Source organism: Amphiprion ocellaris, chromosome 5, assembly GCF_022539595.1.
Source record: "Amphiprion ocellaris isolate individual 3 ecotype Okinawa chromosome 5, ASM2253959v1, whole genome shotgun sequence".
Lineage (NCBI taxonomy): Eukaryota > Metazoa > Chordata > Actinopteri > Pomacentridae > Amphiprion > Amphiprion ocellaris.
Window position 1 is genome coordinate 39,746,339 of NC_072770.1, and position 21,165 is coordinate 39,767,503.

At 43.6% G+C, this 21,165-nt stretch overlaps 2 protein-coding genes across 5 annotated transcripts in view; both read right to left on the reverse strand.

Moving 5' to 3' along the window:
* Window positions 1-869, reverse strand: part of LOC111566826 (ral GTPase-activating protein subunit beta-like) — a 17,113-nt gene extending 16,244 nt beyond the window's left edge. The window contains exon 1 of the mRNA XM_055010797.1: window positions 831-869. Within this exon, the coding sequence (XP_054866772.1) occupies window positions 831-869 (39 nt within the window). The remainder of the gene's footprint in view (window positions 1-830) is intronic.
* si:ch211-236d3.4 (protein FAM107B) lies at window positions 234-20,342 on the reverse strand. Of its 4 annotated transcripts, none has more exons than XM_023274560.3 (5): window positions 20,189-20,342; window positions 15,367-15,442; window positions 7,263-7,458; window positions 3,183-3,342; window positions 234-2,254 (listed from the first exon to the last, which is right to left on the reverse strand). In XM_023274560.3, exons 1-5 carry the CDS (start codon window positions 20,210-20,212, stop codon window positions 2,144-2,146), a joined length of 567 nt encoding a protein of 188 aa, XP_023130328.1. In that variant the 5' UTR covers window positions 20,213-20,342; the 3' UTR covers window positions 234-2,143. The 4 variants fall into 4 exon arrangements, with proteins under 4 accessions (XP_023130328.1, XP_035806001.1, XP_054866690.1 ...); XM_035950108.2 differs by lacking the exon at window positions 20,189-20,342 and adding an exon at window positions 15,519-15,587; XM_055010715.1 differs by lacking the exons at window positions 7,263-7,458; window positions 20,189-20,342 and adding an exon at window positions 10,420-10,886 and having other exon boundaries at window positions 15,367-15,419.
* Between the last annotated feature and the right edge of the window lie 823 nt (window positions 20,343-21,165).

Genomic DNA, 21,165 nt, shown 5'->3' on the forward strand with positions numbered 1-21,165 from the left:
TCCTTCTTTGATCCTCATCAGTCACGTCGTGTTTCTTTGACTGGTTTCTTCCTGAAACTGATCATTTCTCCTCCATCCAACTCCTGAACACTTCAGAACTAGATTTGACTCTCTGTACTTAGAATAAAACACCTCCATTTAGTGGAGAACCTTCTGTTCCTCACAAAGATCTGCTGAAGTTCCTTAAATCTGCTGGTTCATTGAAGAAATAATGAGATAAAACAGAACAGGCAGCAGGTTTAGTCCTTTAATGACATTCTCCGGGTTCTAGTTACACTCAGAACAACTTTAAAATACACAAACAGAACATACAACAAGTAAAAATCAGTTTAGATTCACACTGACACAGTTAAGTTCTAAAGTGCTGTTTCGTCCTCAAGTTCTACAGATTCAGTGATAGAACGTCTACCAGCAGTAAGACGCTGTAAGGCTTCACTTAGTCTGCTACCGTATCTACAGCAAGGCCAAACAGCAAACATCTCACTGACATTCTCTTCTTCTAAAGTCCTCAGAGCTCCTGAGAACTCCTCAGAATTCCTGAGAACTCCTCAGTTTGTTCTCAGAGGTTCAGTTTTCTGTGGTTCCGTGTTTTCAGTGTTTAGAAGAACTGACATCAGTCAGATTTAGGCACAAACTGGTTTTCAGAAACCTGCAGTGGAGAACGTTTCTGTGGAAGCACATCAGCAGAACATGGAGGAACTGAGCCATCCCAGCAGAACCTGGATCTGTTTCCATGGAAACCAGTTTCATTATCCCAGGCTGAATGACCAGAAGCAGTTCTGAATGTTTTATAGACGAAGCAGCTGAAGATGTTCCACAACAGAACCAACCATCAGCTGCAGCTCTAGAACCTTCGAACCAAACTCCATCCTAAGAAGCTCCAGTTTAAACCCAGACAGAAGGTTCTGGTTGAATCTAGATCTTTACCTCTGGTTGGTAGCCTCCAGCAGGTTTCAGAATCAGGATGAATTTCACATGACGTTCAATGGATGGAGACTCTTTTAGAACCCCAATCAGCTGATCGCTTATCCACAAGTTAAAGACAGAACCTAAATGGTTTGTAGCAGCAACGGAATGAAACCGGATTCATGTCGACCCCACAGAGTCAGCTGGTAGCTCTGAAAGACAGGAAGTGCTGATCTCTGTCCACAATATCCTGGAAAAAAATTCTTTTATTTTGGAGGCAGAAGGTCAGATCAGGTGTTGAGTTTAGGTTGGGTTTAGTTTGGGTTTAGGTTGAGTTTAGGTTGAGTTTAGGTTGAGTTTAGGTTGGGTTTAGGTTGAGTTTAGGTTTGAGGGTTCGGAGCCCCATGTCTAAAGCTTGTTCTGGTGCTAAACGTCAGATTTATCTTTGTGGTTTTGATTCAGACACATTTCACAGATAAACATTCAGTGTTCCTAGTCTGCTGCTGTACGTCCAAAATGTTCCAGTTCAGAAACAGGAAACCAGTGAGTTCATGTGGAATCATCACAGTGTGGAACCATCAGTGTGTAGAACTATCAGAGTGTGGAACCATCAGTGTGGAACATCAGCAGATCCAGAAGCTCCTCAGAGATCCTCAGAATGACCTGATTTCATCATCAGATCAGAATTAAAGAGAAACTCTGATTTTCTCTCATAAACTGCTTCTGTAAATGTTACTGATCAATCATTAATCAATCACAGATCAATCACCGATCAACCAGCAATCAATCACTGATCAACTAGTGATCAATCACTGACAACCACTGATAATTCACTCATCAATCACCAATCACTTAGTGATAAATCACTGATCAGTCACTGATCAATCACTAATCAGTGATAAATCATTGATCAGTCACTGATCAATCACAAATAATTAACTGATCAATCACTGCTCAATCACTAATAAATAACTGATCAATCACTGATCATTCACTGATCAACCACTAATAACCGATCAATCACTGATAAATCAAGGATCAATGACTGATCAATCACAAATAAATAATTGATCAATCACTGATCAAACCGAAGTGTTTCATTTGAGGTTCAAGCTTCTGACTGCTGAGAGACAACACTTCTGTTTCCTGTTTGTCCTCCCTCCCCTGCATTTCGGTGTCCTCAGAGACCCTGTAAACCAGTGGCCTGTCTGCCGGCCTGTCTGTCTGTCTGTCTGTCCTACACCTCCTTCTCCTCCTTGCTGTTGAAGGACGTCCGTCTCAGATTCTCTTTGACTTTGACGAACTCCGGAGCTTTCAGGTTTTCCTGCTGCTGTTGCTGTTTTTCCAGCTGCAGAGAAAAAAGAAACATCAGTCAGATGAGTGAGACCAGTTAGACTAGTTAGACCAGACAACATCATCAACACGTCATCACGTCATCACGTCATCAATGTCATCACGTCATCAACTTGTCATCAACACGTCAACACATCACATGTCATCAATTTGTCATCAACACGTCATCACGTCATCAATGTCATCACGTCATCAACTTGTCATCAACACGTCATCAAGTCATCACATGTCATCAATTTGTCATCAACACGTCATCACATGTCATTAATGTCATCACATGTCATCAACTTGTCATCAACACGTCATCACATGTCATCACATCATCAATTTGTCATCAACACGTCATCAATGTCATCACATGTCATCAACACGTCATCACGTCAACTTGTCATCAACATGTCGTCAACACGTCATCACGTCATCAATGTCATCACATGTCATCAATGTCATCAACACATCACGTCATCAATGTCATCACGTCATCACATGTCATCACATGTCATCAACACGGCATCATGTCATCAATGTCATCACGTCATCAATGTCATCAACACGTCATCGTGTCATCACATGTCATCAATTTGTCATCAACACGTCATCACATGTCATCAAAACGCCATCAACACATCAGATGAGGCTCTGAGGCAGACGCAGCGGAAACGTGTCCCTGAGGTGAAACCATCATCCCGCTGAGTTGGATCAAAAGAAAAACTGATCAGTTTCACAACTTCCTGTTCATCTGAACATCAATGTTGTGTGTCTGTTGTGTGTCTGTTGTGTTTTATTGTGTGTCTGTTGTGTTTTGTGTTGTGCGTGTGTCTGTTGTGTGTGTTGTGTGTCTGTTGTGTTGTGTGTGTGTGTGTGTGTGTGTGTGTGTGTGTGTGTGTGTGTGTGTGTGTGTGTGTGTGTGTATATTGTGTTACCTCCTCCAGCTTCTTGTGTCTTTTCAGCAGTTCAGCCTCTAGAGGTGAGATCTTCCTTCGAGCCTCGTCTTCTTGCTTCTTCTGTCGGATCTGTTGATCTCTTCTCCTGGACTCCAGAACCCTCTGGAGCTCTGGCTTCATCTCCACATTGACACCCCCGCTACACACAGACACACAACACACACACAGATACACAACACACACACACAGACATCAGGTGAGTCTTAATGATCTCCAGTTGTTTCTTCAGCATGTCAGTGTTTAGAAGAAACCATGGAACTGGTGAAGGATCTTCTCGGAGCTTCAGACACTGGACTAGTTTCTATACTGGTTCTACTGGATCTCACTGGTTCTTATACTGGTTCTACTGGATCTCACTAGCTTCACGTCTCTGGTCTCCAGCTGATGTCCTCACCTCCTACCATCCCCCCTCATCCTCACCCTGCCAGTCGAGGCAGACGTCTGCCTTCCCTGAGTCTGGTTCTGTCCGAGGTTTTTCTTCTTTCCTGTCGCTCATAAAGAATCCAAAGACAACTCTGGATTGTTGGGTTCTCTGTTCAAAGGTTCTCTGGTTCTAAGATCTGTTCCTCACTGAGTCTGAGAGACGACATGTTGTCAGTCTGTAGTAATAAAACAGTGTGTTATAGCGTTATTGTGTGTTATAGTGTTATTGTGTGTTATAGTGTTTTATATTGTGTTATTGTATGTGTTATATTGTTGTTATATTGTGTTGTTGTTGTTGTGTCTGATATGGTGTGTTATAGTGTATTATATTGTGCTATAGTGTAGTTGTTGTGTAATATTGTGTAATATTGTTGTGTAACATGGTGTGTCCAGCAGAGGGCAGTCTCTTTCTAAACAGGCTGATCTGATTCTACAAACAGAGAAACTGAATCAGGTTTTCTGTGTTTCTGTGAAGTTTTTTTTTGTTTTTTTTTTAAAGTAGATTTAAATTCTTGTGGAAATTATTTTATGAATTAAATCATAACACACCTCTGGTTAAATCATTTTACACCATTTTTCTTTATTATATTTTATAAATGTGTTATATTAAGTTGATAATATTCTGTCTAATCATTTTATATTTATTATTTTATTTCCATTATTACATGGCATGAATGTAATTCTACCATTTAATTGTAATTATATTTAATCATTATTATGATTGTTGTTTAGATTTTATGCACATTTAATTTTTTGATGTTGTCGTTGTGTTGGTCTGTAAAGTTTCACTGGATCAGAGGCAGTAAAGCTGTAACTGAAGGAGGTTCTAGAGGAGGTTCTAGAGGAGGTTCTGAATGAGGTTCTAGAGGAGGTTCTAAAGGACGTTCTAGAGGAGGTTCTAAAGGAGGTTCTACAGGAGGTTCTAAAGGAGGTTCTGCATGAGGTTCTAGAGGAGGTTCTAGAAGAGGTTCTGAATGAGGTTCTAGAGGAGGTTCTGAATGAGGTTCTAGAGGAGGTTCTAGAGCAGGTTCTGAATGATGTTCTAGAGGAGGTTCTGGATGAGGTTTTGGAGAAGGGTCTGCTGCTCTTTCTGTTCTGAATGAGGTTCTAGAGGAGGTTCTAGCTGAAGTTCTAGAGGAGGTTCTGAATGAGGTTCTAGAGGAGGTTCTGAATGAGGTTCTAGAGGAGGTTCTAAAGGACGTTCTAGAAGAGGTTCTAAAGGAGGTTCTACAGGAGGTTCTAAAGTAGGTTCTGCATGAGGTTCTAGAGAGGGTTCTAGAAGAGGTTCTGAATGAGGTTCTAGAGGAGGTTCTGAATGAGGTTCTAGAGGAGGTTCTAGAGCAGGTTCTGAATGATGTTCTAGAGGAGGTTCTGGATGAGGTTTTGGAGAAGGTTCTGCTGCTGTTTCTGTTCTGAATGAGGTTCTAGAGGAGGGTCTGAATGAGGTTCTGGAGGAGGTTCTGCTGCTGTTTCTGTTCTGAATTAGGTTCTAGAGGAGGTTCTGAATGAGGTTCTGGATGAAGTTCTAGAGGAGGTTTTAAAGGAGGTTCTGAATGAGGTTCTGCTGCTGTTTCTGTTCTGAATGAGCTGAAAACTTTCCCACAAACCTCGGCGGCGGACGCCTGTGAGGTGGGAGGATGTTGCCTAGCAACTCTTCACAAACTCCACAAAGAGACCACAAAAAACCCGAAACTGTGGAGGAATGAGCTGTCGTTGTTCCAGAGAAGCCTGCAGATGCACAGCAGACACACAGCTAACACTAAACACACAACAACAGACACACAACTACAATTAAACACACAACAACTAAAACTAAACACAGCTATATTTGGTGCCAAAATGTGTCAGAAAAGGACACAAAAAAATGAGACATGAAATGAGCAAACCAGGACAGTTTAGTTTTAGTTGTTGTGTTTGTTGTGCTCTCTTGTTTTGTCTTATCTTATTTTTGTGATTCTTCTCTTTTTAAAGGTTAGTTTTTTTGTGCCGTCGTCTTTTTATTTCTGTTTCTTTGGATGTTTCTGGATCTGAGTCCACCTCCTCTATGAAGCTGTTTCTGTGTTCAGGTTCTGGTACTGGACTGGGTTCTGGTATCAGACTGGGTTCTGGTACTGGACTGGGTTCTGGTATCAGACTGGGTTCTAGTATGGGACTCGGTTCTTGTACTGGACTGGGTTCTAGTATCAGACTGGGTTCTAGTACTGGACTGGGTTCTGGTATCAGACTGGGTTCTAGTATGGGACTCAGTTCTTGTACTTGACTGGGTTCTAGTATCAGACTGGGTTCTAGTATCAGACTGGGTTCTGGTACTGGACTGGGTTCTGGTATCAGACTGGGTTCTAGTATCAGTCTGGGTTCTGGTACTGGACTGGGTTCTGGTACTGGACTGGGTTCTAGTATCAGACTGGGTTCTGGTATTAGACTGGGTTCTAGTATGGGATTGGGTTCTGGTATGGGACTGGGTTCTAGTGTCAGACTGGGTTCTGGTACTGGACTGGGTTCTGGTATCGGACTGGGTTCTAGTATCAGACTGGGTTCTGGTATCAGACTGGGTTCTAGTATCTGTCTGGGTTCTGGTACTGGACTTGGTTCTAGTATCGCAATGGGTTCTAGTATCAGACTGGGTTCTTGTACTGGACTGGGTTCTGGTACTGGACTTGGTTCTAGTATCGGACTTGGTTCTAGTATCAGACTGGGTTCTGGTATGGGATTGGGTTCTGGTATCAGACTGGGTTCTAGTATCAGTCTGAGTTCTGGTATGGGACTGGGCTCTGGTACTGGACTGGGTTCTAGTACTGCAGTGGTTTCTAGTATGGGATTGGGTTCTGGTACTGGACTTGGTTCTGGTACTGGACTGGGTTCTAGTATCGGACTGGATTCTGGTTTTGGACTGGGTTCTTGTACTGGACTGGGTTCTTGTACTAGACTGGGTTCTAGTATCAGACTGGGTTCTGGTACTGGACTGGGTTCTGGTATCAGACTGGGTTCTGGTACTGGACAGGGTTCTGGTACTGGATTGGGTTCTAGTATCAGAGTGGGTTCTGGTGTGGGATTGGGTTCTGGTATGGGGATGGGTTCTGGTATAGGATTGGGTTCTAGTATCGGACTGGGTTCTAATATCAGAGTGGGTTCTTGTACTAGACTGGGTTCTAGTATCAGACTGGGTTCTGGTATGGGACTGGGTTCTGGTACTGGACTGGGTTCTAGTATCAGAGTGGGTTCTGGTATGGGATTGGGTTCTGGTATGGGGATGGGTTCTGGTATAGGATTGGGTTCTAGTATCGGACTGGGTTCTAATATCAGAGTGGGTTCTGGTACTGGAGTGGGTTCTGGTATCAGACTGGATTCTGGTACTGGACTGGGTTCTAGTACTGCAGTGGGTTCTAGTATGGGATTGGGTTCTGGTACTGGACTTGGTTCTGTTACTGGACTTAGTATCAGTCTGAGTTCTGGTATTGGACTGCGTTCTTGTACTGGACTGGGTTTTGGTACTGGACTGGATTCTAGTATAAGACTGGGTTCTGGTACTGGACTGGGTTCTGGTATCAGACTGGGTTCTAGTACTGGACAGGGTTCTGGTACTGGATTGGGTTCTGGTATGGGACTGGGTTCTGGTATTGGACAGGGTTCTGGTACCGTTTGCAGCTCAGCAGCTCTTGGTGAAGCTCCTGGTGGCTCTTGGAGGCCTTGACCGGGTTCAGGAGCTTCTTGGGTTTGATGATGTCATCGTCTTCGTCTCCATCCAGGTAATCCGGCGGCGGGACGAAGCCGGACACCGGAGACGGTTTCCGGCTGTTGGGTCGGTTCTGGTGCAAGTCGGCGAACGCTGAAGCTGGAAACAGACAGAACACTAGATCTAAACTGTGATCTGCTGCTGGTGGAACGTCTCCAGGCTGAAGGTTCTAGAATGATCTCTACTGGCCGTTCCTCAGATGTTCTGGAGATCAGATGTGGTTCTGCTGGAATCAGATGTTGAAGCAGCTACAGGGATTTGGTCCTGTTGGTCCAGAAACTCTATAAAGAAGCTGCTTTGGTACTTTCAGTCACAGGATTCATAAAATCTAACTTTCTGTTTTGAAGAACCTCTTCAGCTGCAAACAGGATTTTAAAGGTTGATATAAAGATGCTGCATCAAAATCAACTGGACTTCTTGGGTAGGTTCTTCAAGACGTTTCACCTCTCATAGAACCCTGTGGATACCCAAGAAGTCCAGTTGATTTTCGTCTATGACTTCTCTGGTACCAGAGAAGTCCAGCTGATTTTTACTGAAGCTCCTATGACTACCATGACCTGGTTACTGAGAATCTCCACAGACATGTTGCACCTCATACAGCTGATGAATATGTTGCTAATGCTAATGCTAGCCAGATTTAGCAGCATCCGACACTTGACTTTAATAAACTGGTGGATCCCGACGATGAAGGTCCATTTAATGAATCTGATCGTGATGTTGTGTTTAAAGACTGAAGTTTGTTTGTTTGATCAATTCATTTCTAAAAAGTTGAACAGAAACATGAAAAATAAAAACCACTGATTGAAGCAGCTGCATTCTAACATTAAGCTTGAGTTCATGATTCTGATAATTAGGTTCAAAACACATCAAAGATCCTTTGAAACCAGAAAAACAAGTTGGAATGACGTAAAAACATGTTTCTGCTGCTAATCAATCAATAACTCTAGCTGAACTTCACTTTATTAGAATCTTCTTCTGCTTTGACTTTTAGTTTGAACCCAAACATGAGGTTTAGATTTTGGAAACTTTTCATTTCTGGATTGATTTTCACATGTCTTCAGCTTATTCATCAGTTTAAGCAACCAGAATCCATAAAACTGATCATCCTGATCAATAACAGATGATCGATAATCCTGATGATCATCTTGTCTATGAAGCCGTTTTAGATGCTTCAGAAGGATGATATGAATAGAAACGCTTTAGGCAGGAAACAGAACGACATCATCGATCAGCTGATCACCATGGAGGCTGTAATGAAATGATAGCAGGAAGTCTGAGATGTTCTGAGGTATTGATCAGAGGTATTGATCTGTGGGAGCAGTGATCTGGTTACAGCAGGAGGAACCTCAGTAATATCAGAATAGAACGTCATTTTCTTTCCCTCCGTCCATCCACAGGAAACAGAAAGTTACTAAATCACATCAAATCAAAGAGCTGAAAGTCTAAAAGCATCTTTATTTCATAACGTTTGGCTCCTGGATGAGTTCATGAACATATCAGGTGTTAAAATGCTCCTTCCATCTCCTCTGATAGTCCTACCAACGTTAAAGTTCACCCAGAAGGACCTTTAAAGTTCTAGAAACCAGAACCACATCCAGGAACCAATGGTTGGTTCTAGGACTCTAAACTGATCACATTAGGATACATCCCATAATACTGAAGATCACACCAAGATACATCCCATAATACTGATGATCACAGCTTGGTAGAGAGGAAATGTTCAGAAACCAGATCCAGTGTTCAGACCAGTTAGACCAGTCAGACCAGTGGATGGTTTAAACTGACTCCATCTCTTCCTGTGTCAGATTTGGGCCATTTTGCTTTTTATGGTTTGGCTTTAGTGTCTTAATGATGATTCTGTGTTTCTTTGTGTTAATTTTGCCTCTTTTGTGTTGTTTCAGTCTCTTTTTGTGATTGTTTTGTCTTTTTGTGTCAACTTTGCATCTTTTTATACCAATTTTGCATCTTTTTGTGGTTATTTAAAATCTTTTTGTATCAATTTTGCATCTTTTTGGCCCAATTTTGCATCCTTTAGTCCCAATTTTGCATCTTTTTGTGGTTATTTCAAATCTTTTTGTGTCAATTTTGCGTCTTTTTGTGGTCATTTCCCTTTGTTGCACTGATCTGGGGTCAATTTTTACCAGAACTCAGATGTGTTTTTCCTCCTAAAATGTCATGTGTCTATCTAGAATAGAATAGAATAGAATAGAATAGAATAGAATAGAATAGAATAGAACAGAATAGAATAGCTTTATTGCTATCATACATGGGGGCATGATGAAAATATCTATATATAAATATATATTGTGGGTAGGTATACTCTGGATTTCAAGGACCTAGAACTCTGGAAATATTCTCAGGATGAAGGTAGAACGCTGATCATTGATAAAGTTACAGAACCAGAACCAGACTGTGAAACACCTGAAACCACCTGGATGTGGAGTCTGTTTATGGTTCTCTGATGAATCCTGGACACGTTTGGACTTTGGTTCTGATGTTGGTTTAACTGTTCAAACAGTCTGAGGTCAAAGTCAGACTCATGTTCAGCTTCAGCTCACATGATCAACGTCATGGAACCCAAACTATGGAACCCGGTCTGATCCAGAGACCCGGTCCAAACCAGGATCACATTACAATCAGCCAGAACTTTAGAATCAACCAGAACTTTAGAATCAACCAGAACTTTAGACTCAACCAGTACTTTAGAATCAACCAGAACCAGAACTTGGTTCCGTCTTCTTACAGCTCTAAACACTGACTTGTTTTTCCCAGATTCCTAGAATCCAGAAACAGCCTCAGAGTTTTCCATCATCAGCCGAATAAATAAATTATATCAGAAGAAACATGAAATATTCTGTTAATAAACCTGAAGCAGAATCACACCTAGAGAACGTGTTTAATGATGGAAGGACCGTTTCCTGATGGTTCCTGACATTTCCTAATGTTTTAGATGCTCAGCAGAACTTTACTGAACCAGTTTAACGCAGTTTTTAGAGGAAAACATTCAAACAGTTTAACAGAACAGAACAGAATAAATGTTCATGAAGCACCACATCTCACCAGATTTCACCATCTGACTGGAGCTCTGAGAGGGGCTGCTCTGATCCATCTGCTCCTGGTTCTACTCCTAGTCCTGGTCCTGGTCGTGGTTCTGTTACTGGTTCTAGTCCTGGTCCTGGTTCTGTCCTCCTCTCTGGTCTCAGTCTGCTGGAAGCTTCATGTCTGTTCTGCTGCTCAGTCAGAGTGAGAGTAGAGCAGCAGTCACATGACCTCAGTGTTTCCCTGATGCTCCTCCTCCTCTTCATCATCCTCCTCTTCATCATCCTCCTCCAGATTCAGCAGGTTTCTCAGGTTTGAAGTGAGAACCTTCAGAACATCAGGACAATCTGTACTTTGAACTTCCAGCCTTGTTCTGTTGGTGGCGCTAAAACACCTCGACTGTCTCCAGTTTGTTTCTGATCGAATCCAAACCCAGACTTTGAGCCGAAATGTTTCCAGTCAAGAAAGAAGTTAAAGTTCAAATTAACCTGAAAATATGGAATAAAATACAAGTTTACCCCAAGAGTTTAAATATTAGCAGACAGAAATACCACAGAGACACAAAACAATCACAAAGAGACACAAAACAACCACAGACACAAAGAGACACAAAACATCCACAAAGAGACACAAAACAACCACAAAGAGACACACAGAGACACAAAACAACCACAAAGAGACACAAAGAGACACCAAACAACCACTTTCTGCTCTCAGCTCTCGTAGGAGGCGGTCGCACTTTTCCTTGCTCCGCTATCTCTGTTCCTCCCTACCCTCATGTCTCCCTGCTTGCTGCATTTCTTCGTCTCGTCTCGTCTGTCTGACTCGGAGCGATCGCTTGGCACTGGACCTTCGAAACACCGATCATGGAATTGATTAACTGGTCTCTCAACGCAATTGACAAGATTGTCGCCACAAAGAGCACAGGCCTAGGGGAGCCTACCTGCCTGGATGGGAGTTTTGCCTCTGGTTAAGTGATCGACGTCTGGGGGAAGTGGAAGGGGATCATGTGCCTGGCACCCCTATCCGTGGAGGATGTGGAAGATGTTTATATATTCGGATTTATGATGACAGGCCTGCTGATAATTGGCTTGTTCACTGGCCTGAGCTTCTGGAAAATCAGGAAGACCGCAGACAGAAACGACGTCCAAACTCTGCTGGTCTATGCAAACGAACGGATCACGGCTGCCGATTCTCGGTATGACGAACTCAATCGTAAGATGAACAATTTGCTTGGTGTGACTGTTGATTTGAGTCACAGATTGGAAGCCATCAGGGTGAGAATCGCTACAGCTGAGGTCTAAAATTGTTGAGAGCAGTAGGGGGAAGGTGAAATTACTTCTCTCCTGCTCAAACATGTGAATAACTGATTACATTCTGGCGCCCCTGGAACAATAACAAACTCCTCTGGAAGTTTCATGGCCAAGAGATAGCTCTCCTACACCCCCCCCCCCCCCACCTTCCCAAGGACACCTGTTGACTTTTGGACCGGGCCAACCGAGGACGTCTCCATAGCAACCTTGCTGTGTTATCGCGCTCCCACCCTCGCGAACTGAGACACCGGAGGTCTGAGACGGAAGAAGATGGGCTACACTCATACACACACATCGGACTCATGAACTGAGGACCGAGCTAAACATTCGCACACACATTCCCATATCCCCCCTCCCCCCCGCCTCCACAAGCTTTCCTCGCCATACACAGGAGCCAGGAATCCGTGCACCTGCACAGGAACCGGCTAACTGTGTGGTGCTCCCCCCTCCACACCCCACATCCTTATCCCAACTATCCTTGTCTAATATGCTTTGCCTGTTTGCGGGTTTGTTTTTTTTTAGGTTCCTTCTCAAATTGAATTTCCCAACATTGGAGGTTTCATTTGGTACAACGAGCCTTTTTTTTCTTCTACCCTCTGCAATCCCTACCCAGATCCCAACATGTCCTTTTTCTTTTTTTTCTTCAAGAAAGGTGCGCGCAGCACTGCGCAGCAGCCGGAGCTGTCATTGGCAGGGCAGCTCAAATGAAATACCGTTGTATATGAAAATGTGCAATGACCAATAAAGATTGATTGAAAGAGACGCACAGAGACACAAAACAACCACAAAGGGACACAAAGAGACACAAAATGACCACAAAGAGACACAAAACAATCAAAAAGAGACACAAAGAGACACATGGAGACACAAAACAACCACAACACAACCATTCCACTAACGTAGCGCTGAGTGGTTGGTAGCGTTGTAGGGTTATGGTTTGGGTTGGTAGTGCTGAGTGGTTGTGGACCTGCCTTACGTTGTGTTGGACAGGTTTTGTTCTTCTGGACATTGAGGTGATTTTAGACAGGTTTTGATACATTTTCTTGATGCTTGTCGTTATGTTGGAGAAGTTCAAAGTTGTTTTGTTAGTGGGTTGTTGTGGACAAGCAACCATCTAATGTTTCTTCTGCCTCCAGAACCTTCTCGTGGTGTCACCATCTACATCTGAAGAACACTCTGGATGTCCAACAACATGAACGTCCACCTGCAGGACTCTGACCTTCATCATCCAGAACTGACTGGTGTCATGTTGTTGCTGTTTGGTTTTTATTTGTTCATTTCTCAGTGAAGTGTGTCTTGAGTCCACACATGATGAATGAATAAAGTCAGGGTGGTCTACGTAGGGATGAGGGTCAGGGTGGTCTATGTAGAGATGGGGGTCAGGGTGGTCTACGTAGAGATGGGGGTCAGGGTGGTCTACGTAGAGATGGGGGTCAGGGTGGTCTACGTAGAGATGGGGGTCAGGGTGGTCTACATAGAGATGAGAGTCAGGGTGGTCTACATAGAGATGAGGGTCAGGGTGGTCTACATAGAGATGAGGGTCAGGGTGGTCTACATAGAGATGAGGGTCAGGGTGGTCTACATAGAGATGAGGGTCAGGGTTCTCTCTACAGGATCTCTGGTTGGACTCAGACCAACCAAACCATTTATCACATGATCCACCTTCTGCTGCTCTGAAGATTAAAACTGCAGATTAAATTAATTCTCTGATTCTGGGTCAGTTCTGGATGATTCAGGAACAACGCAGAGGATCGTGGGTGATGTAGTCCTTCCATTAATCAGAAACCACGTGTTGATGACTCCAGACAAACACCTGTGTGGAGGTCACATGACCCAGGTGAGTTCCTGTGTTCAGGTTGCTGCTGGTGTTCCTCCTGATGTCTGATCAGGATTATTCCTTTATGTCCAGCTGGAGGATTAACTGCAGTTAATCTGAAGGATTAGAGAAACACTCAGAGCTCAGCGGCCTCACAGTCCAGCAGCAGGTTTACAGGACGACACCGATTGGTGATCACACTGATCACCAATAACCAATAGATATCCAGTAACATATGTATGTTATTGGATATCTATTGATTATTGGTAGTCAGACACACTGATCACCAACAACCAATAGATATATGACAATACGTAATAACTGATATATTCTATATATAACAACACATGGCAGAGGTGTGTCAGTCATCACTAGACTGGTTCATTAATAAGGATTAATATAGAAACAGGAGGATGATGTCAGAGCATCATGTGACTTCTCTGTTTACTGATCGATCGATTGATGAATATTGATCAGTTTGTTTCCTGCAGTTCTATCTGTTCTTTGTTTTCTCACTCTGTTCTCTTATTTCTTCATCAGATATTGTTTTCCAGATTCTGCTTTGGTTTAATCTGTAGCTACCTGCTAAGTTAGCTGCTAGCCGTTAGCATAGTATTAGCCTCTGTGAAAGCAGCTAACATCTTGAAGTGTGGAGATGTTTGAGCTTCTAGTTCAGTTCCTGCAGGTTGTTTTTCTGTCAGTTAGAACATTGTTAAAGTTAATCTGACTGTAGAAACATGTGACGCTGCTCCAGCTAGCGTTAGCCACAGGCTAATGGGCACAGCTAACCTCTTAGTGTTAGCATTAGCCTAGCACCTAAAGCAGCATCAGTTCCAGCAGGTGAATTATTCAGGTATTTTCAGGGGAAACTGAGCAGCTGCAGAGAGCTCTGGTCTCCTCCAGCTGAAGACCTCCAAAGGAAGGAGGAACCTGAGCAGATGTTGAACCACCTCAGCTTGGAAGGAGCTCTGACTCTGAGCTCTTCATCTTCTCTGAGTCCAACACCCACTAGAGTCCAACACCCACCAGAGTCCAACACCTACCAGAGTCCAACATCTACCAGAGTCCAACACCCACCAGAGTCCAACATCTACCAGAGACCAACATCTACCAGAGTCCAACACTCACCAGAGTCCAACATCTACCAGAGTCCAACACCTACCAGAGTCCAACATCTAACAGAGTCCAACACCTACCAGAGACCAACATCTACCAGAGTCCAACATCTACCAGAGTCGAACACCCACCAGAATCCAACATCTACCAGAGTCCAACACCCACTAGAGTCCAACACCCACTAGAGTCCAACATCTACCAGAGTCCAACACCCACCAGAGTCCAACACGTACCAGAGTCCAACACGTACCAGAGTCCAACACCCACCAGAGTCCAACATCTACCAGAGTCCAACACCCATTAGAGTCCAACACCCACTAGAGTCCAACATCTACCAGAGTACAACACCCACCAGAGTCCAACAGCTACCAGAGTCAAACACCCACCAGATTCCAACATCTACCAGAGTCCTACACCTACAGGAGCCATGTTCATCTTTGTGTCTAGAATACTAACAACTTCATGTTTTCCTCTGTTTGTCTCTTTGTTGTGGTGTAATGACACCTCCACCTCGGTGCAGCTCTGAGTTTAAATAAAGTCTGATGATCTGCTCCACCTCAGCCTGAACTAACCCCACCTCCAGGTAGACCAGGTGTGTCAAGAGACTCGGTCAGTGGGGTTATTTGACTAAAGCTAATCTTAACATCAGAGTCTGGTGTTTCCTTTGCGACACCGACCCTCAGCTGGGTGAGACGGATGGTAGCCTCACAGGGACAAACTTACCTTTGCCTTTTGGGTGCTTTCCATTTTTCATGCTCTGCTGCTTCGGTGGAGGTTCGTGGTCGATGCTGTACGCCTTCTGAAAACACAGAAGATGAAGAAGACTGAGGACCAGAACCCACACAGATCTACCTGCTGCACGCTCCATTACACACCTGACTCAGAGGACCTGTCACCAAGTCCACTCGAGTCAGATGGAGTTCAGTCATATGAATCGAGTCAGTGGAGTCTGTGTCGAGTTACTCGGTGACTCTGAGGATGTGAAGCTTCACTCAGCTGTTTGTTGATAGTAAAGATGTTTTTTCCGCACGTTGACTAAAATCTTAGAAGATACTGAGGAAGTTCTGAGATCCACCAACAGGAAGTTTAAAGTTCTACCTTCAGCCCACCTTTAATCAGATCCTGAAGGAGACTAGAACCCAACTCCTGAATTGAGGAAATGTTGCTCTGCGTCTTTAATTCAGCTCTGAGTGTTCTGTTGTTCTGCCACAGGTTGAATAGAGCCTCTCATCAACATGCTGCAGGCCTCCCTGAGTCCCAGACCCCAGCAGACCCCCCTCCCTGGGAGACCCACATTCAGACAGGAGACCCCAGGACCAGGACCGCCACAGGGGGTGCTGCAGAGCCGAAGCAACTCAGATCTGATCCAGAACACAAGCAACACGATTGTTCTGATCCAGAGTGACGTCAGAACACCACAGAGAACCTAGAGACCCATTCAGAACCCCACAGAGAACCCAGAGAACTTGGTTCTGGTTTCCCTCAGTTCTGCTGGTTTAAAGTTTCATTCTTTCTGAGCAGACAGAATAAATCGCCTCTGATTGTTAAGTGATTTTGTTTCCATTCTGTAGCAGCAGAACTGAGGACGGAGCGCCCCCCCCACTGGACACTCAGCAGCAGCACATCCTGTTCTCATTAGAACTCTAGATAAATCCAGCTTCAGAACTCCTTTCAGTTTGTGGACATCTTAGAGTCAAAGGTTTCCACAGAGATCTCTTTAAATGACTCATCAGGAAAATTAAACTATTTTATCCTTGTTTTAAATAAAATGTTCTGAGTGATAAAAGAACAGCCATCTGTAAAGACTCCAGAATAAAGGCAGGTATAAAAGTGGACATTTGATGGATGAAGAACTGAAGCTGAAATATTATTAAGACGTTCGAAGTAAAGAATGTGTCAAATGAAGCCTTCTAATATTTAAAAAAAGAATAAAATATTCTGAAAATATCATAAAAGAATAAAATATCCCAAAACATAATTCTCAGAGTTGTAATTAAAATTCATTTAGAGAGAAGAAGCTCTGATTATATGTTTAATAAAATTTCAACATTTTTCTTGTAAACCATATTTACAGGAGAAGTTTAATAGATTACTGGACAAGTTTCTCTCATTTCATGGGTGAATGTGTTTACATCTCATTAATTAGTCAATGAACCAGTCAATGAACCAGTTAATCAACCAGTTAATGAACCAGCTGAACTGGTCTGGCTGTTTGCTCAGAGTGCAACATTCCTCTCTGCTGATCTCTGAACTATTTCTAGCTGCAGGATTTTCTCTCATCGTCTTTATCTGGAGTCAGAGATGGATTTAACCACCGCTGATCACTGACCTGCTGCTAACCAACACCAGTTAACCAGTAGAGTTAACCAACACCAGTTAACCAGTGGAGTTAACCAGTAGAGTTAACCAGCACCAGTTAACCCGCACCAGTTAACCAGTAGAGTTAACCAGCACCAGTTAACCAGTACAGTTAACCAGCACCAGTTAACCAGCACCAGTTAACCGACGGAGTTAATCAGTACCAGTTAACCAACACCAGTTAACCTGCACCAGTTAACCAGTAGAGTTAAAAATAATTCGCTGCTTCTGATTGGTCACAGCTGACTCACTGTGAGGTCACAACCTCCCAGGAGCCGAGCTCTGATTGGTGGACAGGAGGTGAAGGTAAAGCACTGACTGGTCACCTGAGGGTTGAACTCTGAGAGACCAGTGGGTCAGAAGGAGATGTGCAGAAGGTCCAGGTTCTCAGTGTCAGGAAGGTGGTTCTCTTTAAACCTGTTACATCTCCACGGTAACTGATGCTGAGGAGCTAGAGCTCCATGGTAACTGATGCTGAGGAGCTAGATCTCCATGGTAACCGATGCTATGGAGCTAGCTCTCCATGGTAACTAATGCTGTGGAGCTAGATCTCCATGGTAACTGATGCTGAGGAGCCAGATCTCCATGGTAACTGATGCTGAGGAGCTAGATCTCCATGGTAACTGATGCTGTGGAGGTAGATCCCCATGGTAACTGATGCTGTGGAGGTAGATCCCCATGGTAACTGATGCTGAGGAGCTCCATCTCCAACCTCCTGATCTGAACGTTTCTAAAACCATTGAATGAAGCCGTTACAGCAACACACACTGGATGCATCCTGTTACCATGGAAACCTACATGTATTCAGCTGCAAACATCCCATAAATGTATTTTAATGTTTGGTTTGTTTCCTCTGCTGGTCCTGCAGCTGATAGATCACTGATCAGATCATTAATCATCTATTGGTATTTATTCAATCGGTAACATTAATTTATCTTTAATTTGGTTCAGATTAAAGTGATTTCCTTCATTATGGGATGGAGTCAGGCCTACATGACCTTCAGTACAACATCATGTTTAATACATGAAGTCTTATAGTTTTATTGTGCAGCTGTCAGTGATCAATAATCAGCTGTATTGATCGGTTAAATAAATACAGCTTTCTACCAGCGTTCCTGTCTGACATCACTTCCTGTTGCAGCTTTTTACCATCATTAATGTTTATGTTCCTCATTGTTCTCATTAGAACAACCTGCTGACTGAAGCAGCTCCATGATTGGTCCATTTACTGCAGAAAAGTCACATGACTTGTTAAACGTCCATTTGCCTGAAACAGGAAGTCTGAGTTGACAGAGGAAGTAGAAAACCTCCTTTATGACGGCTGAAATCTGACTGAGGTTCAGTTCTGTTGAACCGATTGAGAGTCTGGATGAAAGAGTCTCCATAGTTCTGATCTGTGGTTGAATGTATCACCAGATTACTGATGTCCAGCTTCCATTCTGAGCTGTAAAACTCAGGGTTCCCTCATTCAGATCCATGTTTCTGATGGTTTGATGTCTTCATATCCAGGTTACTGAAGCAGGTGAACCTTCAGGAGACAACCTGAGTCCAGACTAGCTGGAGACGACCAGATGTTTGAAGCTCAAAGTAACTTTTCTGTAAACCAGATGAAGGTATCTAGAGCTTAGAGCAGATGTAAATAATCAGAAGACTGACTTAAATCTGCAGACAGTGGACCAGCAGCGAGTAAAACCTCTGACTGGAGAGGTTCTGGTTCCTGGAGGTGGATCTGACCCAGATGGAGATTCCAGCTCGTCTCCACCTGCTGCTGCTGACAGAAACACTCGGCTAAAAATAGGCCGATGAGTCAATGTGACTCGATTCCTCCATCCAGAACCCTGTCAGCTGTTGGTCGCCATGGCAACAGACACGCCCTCAACAGGTGCATCGCTTCATAATTCAAATATTTGTCGCCGTTCAGCTTTTCTCCGGTTCACCAGAAACTCTAAGGCTGTTTGAGAATCGCATTCCTCTGAGCTCTGCTCCATCAGAGAGCAACACAAACGGACCTCCACTTTCCACTGCTGTTTAGACCGTCTACTGAAGGTTCTACTGAAGGTTCTACTGAAGGGTCTACTGAAGAGTCTACTGAAGGTTCTACACTGAAGGTTCCACCTCAGAGTTCTCCTCTTCTACTGCTTACAACTTTAAATCAGGGTCAAAATAAAAACAGATTTCTACAAAATAATATCAATGAATTAAAAATACAAACTGTGAAATAAGGGACTGCATCAGGATTAAGCCTCTTTAAAGACTCTGATGGAACTCAGCTGGTTCTAGAAGTCCTCAATGGATGACCTGAGGTCAATGACTGGAGGATAAAGACTCCTGGATCTGAAGGTCCAGTCTCTGGTGGAGCAGAACTCCTGGATAGAACTACACCATGAAGACTGAAGAACCAAGAAACTCTAAGAAAAGGTTGTTGAAAAGCATCAGTCAGGACGATACAAGAACATTTAAAGTTCCTGAAGATCTCCTGGAGTCCAGCTAAATCCATCATTAAGAAATGCAAGGAAGATGGAACATGAATAAATCTGACTAGAGCAGGATGTCCTCAAGACCTGAGAGACTAGAGAGGGAGGCCACCAAGACTCCTATGACTCCTCTGAAGGAGAAAGAGACTAGAGAGGGAGGCCACCAAGACTCCTATGACTCCTCTGAAGGAGAAAGAGACTAGAGAGGGAGGCCACCAAGACTCCTATGACTCAAACAGCTGATCTATTAATCTAGAAACAAGGACAATAATCATCATTTGCAGTTTAAAGCACTGATCTGTGAACCAATGACTGGCAGCTGAAGTTATTTTTCTTTGAGGTTATTTTAACATCTGAACTTGTTAATGATTCTGAGGTTTGTGTTCTTGGTTTATAAAAACAGAAGATCATCTTTAGAAACCACATTAAGCTCTTTTCTCTGTACGACTGATCAGTGAATAATAATAACAATAATCAACAGTTTCATTTAGTTTCATGTTCTTATGTTAAGTCATTTTGACGTAAAGACTCTCCAGAAGCTTCACTGAATGACTTTACCTCCACACCAGCTCCTGAACATCTCAGATTATTTAACTCTGTTCGCCTTAAATGCATGAACTTCTATTTTAAAGGCAGCTGGAGTCAGTCGGGCTCTTTTACAGAAGAAACAGAGAATAAACCAGTCGACAGTCTTCAGATCTGAATGGACTCACCTTCTTCCCATAAGCAGCTCCCATTGTTTCCAGTTAGAGGCAGCAGCTTCCTGACAGTCCAGTCGCTGGGCTCCGTTAACCCTCCAGGCTGGGAGTCCGGCTGGTCGGCTTCATCACAGCAGAGTGAGGAGGAGGAGGAGGAGGAGGAGGAGGAGGAGGAGGAGGAGGAGGAGGAGGAGGAGAAGGAGGAGGAGGAGGAGGAGTCCTGCCACCTATTACTGTCTGACTCTCTGCTGCCACCTGCTCAGGTGATCCCACCAGATTAATCTAATTGGACCTGACAGGAGAGAAATGAACTCTGGACCTTAAAACCTCTGAGAACAAGAACCAGGAACCACAAAGGCGTTCTAGTAATCAGAGTTTATGAGGTTCTCTGGAGAACAACAAAAACAGCAACACAGAATAATTGTTCTTACATTAGAATTACAGAATAATTACAAGAATAACTATCTCTGGAAGGATCCGGGTCAGAAAGTCAACGGTTTAAAAAAACAGATTTTTTAAAAGAAACAGTTCCTCTGAACTCCAACACTTAGCCACATGTAATACAGCCCTCACCCAGCAGTTTCACCACCATTACCACCTTAAATCAGCCCTCACCCAGCAGTTTCACCACCATTACCACCTTAAATCAGCCCTCACCCAGCAGTTTCACCACCATTACCACCTTAAATCAGCCCTCACCCAGCAGTTTAACCACCATTACCACCTTAAATCAGCCCTCACCCAGCAGTTTCACCACCATTACCACCTTAAATCAGCCCTCACCCAGCAGTTTCACCACCATTACCACCTTAAATCAGCCCTCACCCAGCAGTTTCACCACCATTATCACCTTAAATCAGCCCTCACCCAGCAGTTTCACCACCATTACCACCTTAAGTCATTCCTCACCCGGCAGCTTCACCACCTTTCCACCTTAAATCAGCCCTCACCCAGCAGTTTCACCACTTTTCCACCTTAAATCAGCCCTCACC

Coding starts and splice junctions, on each gene's coding strand:
- si:ch211-236d3.4 (XM_035950108.2), bottom strand. CDS start 15,572: ATGACTGAACTCCATCTGACTCGAGTGGACTTGGTGACAGGTCCTCTG. Junction 3,343..7,262: donor GAGCTGCTGAGCTGCAAACG/GTACCAGAACCC, acceptor GTCTGTGTGTAG/CGGGGGTGTCAATGTGGAGA. Junction 2,255..3,182: donor GACACAAGAAGCTGGAGGAG/GTAACACAATAT, acceptor TTTTCTCTGCAG/CTGGAAAAACAGCAACAGCA.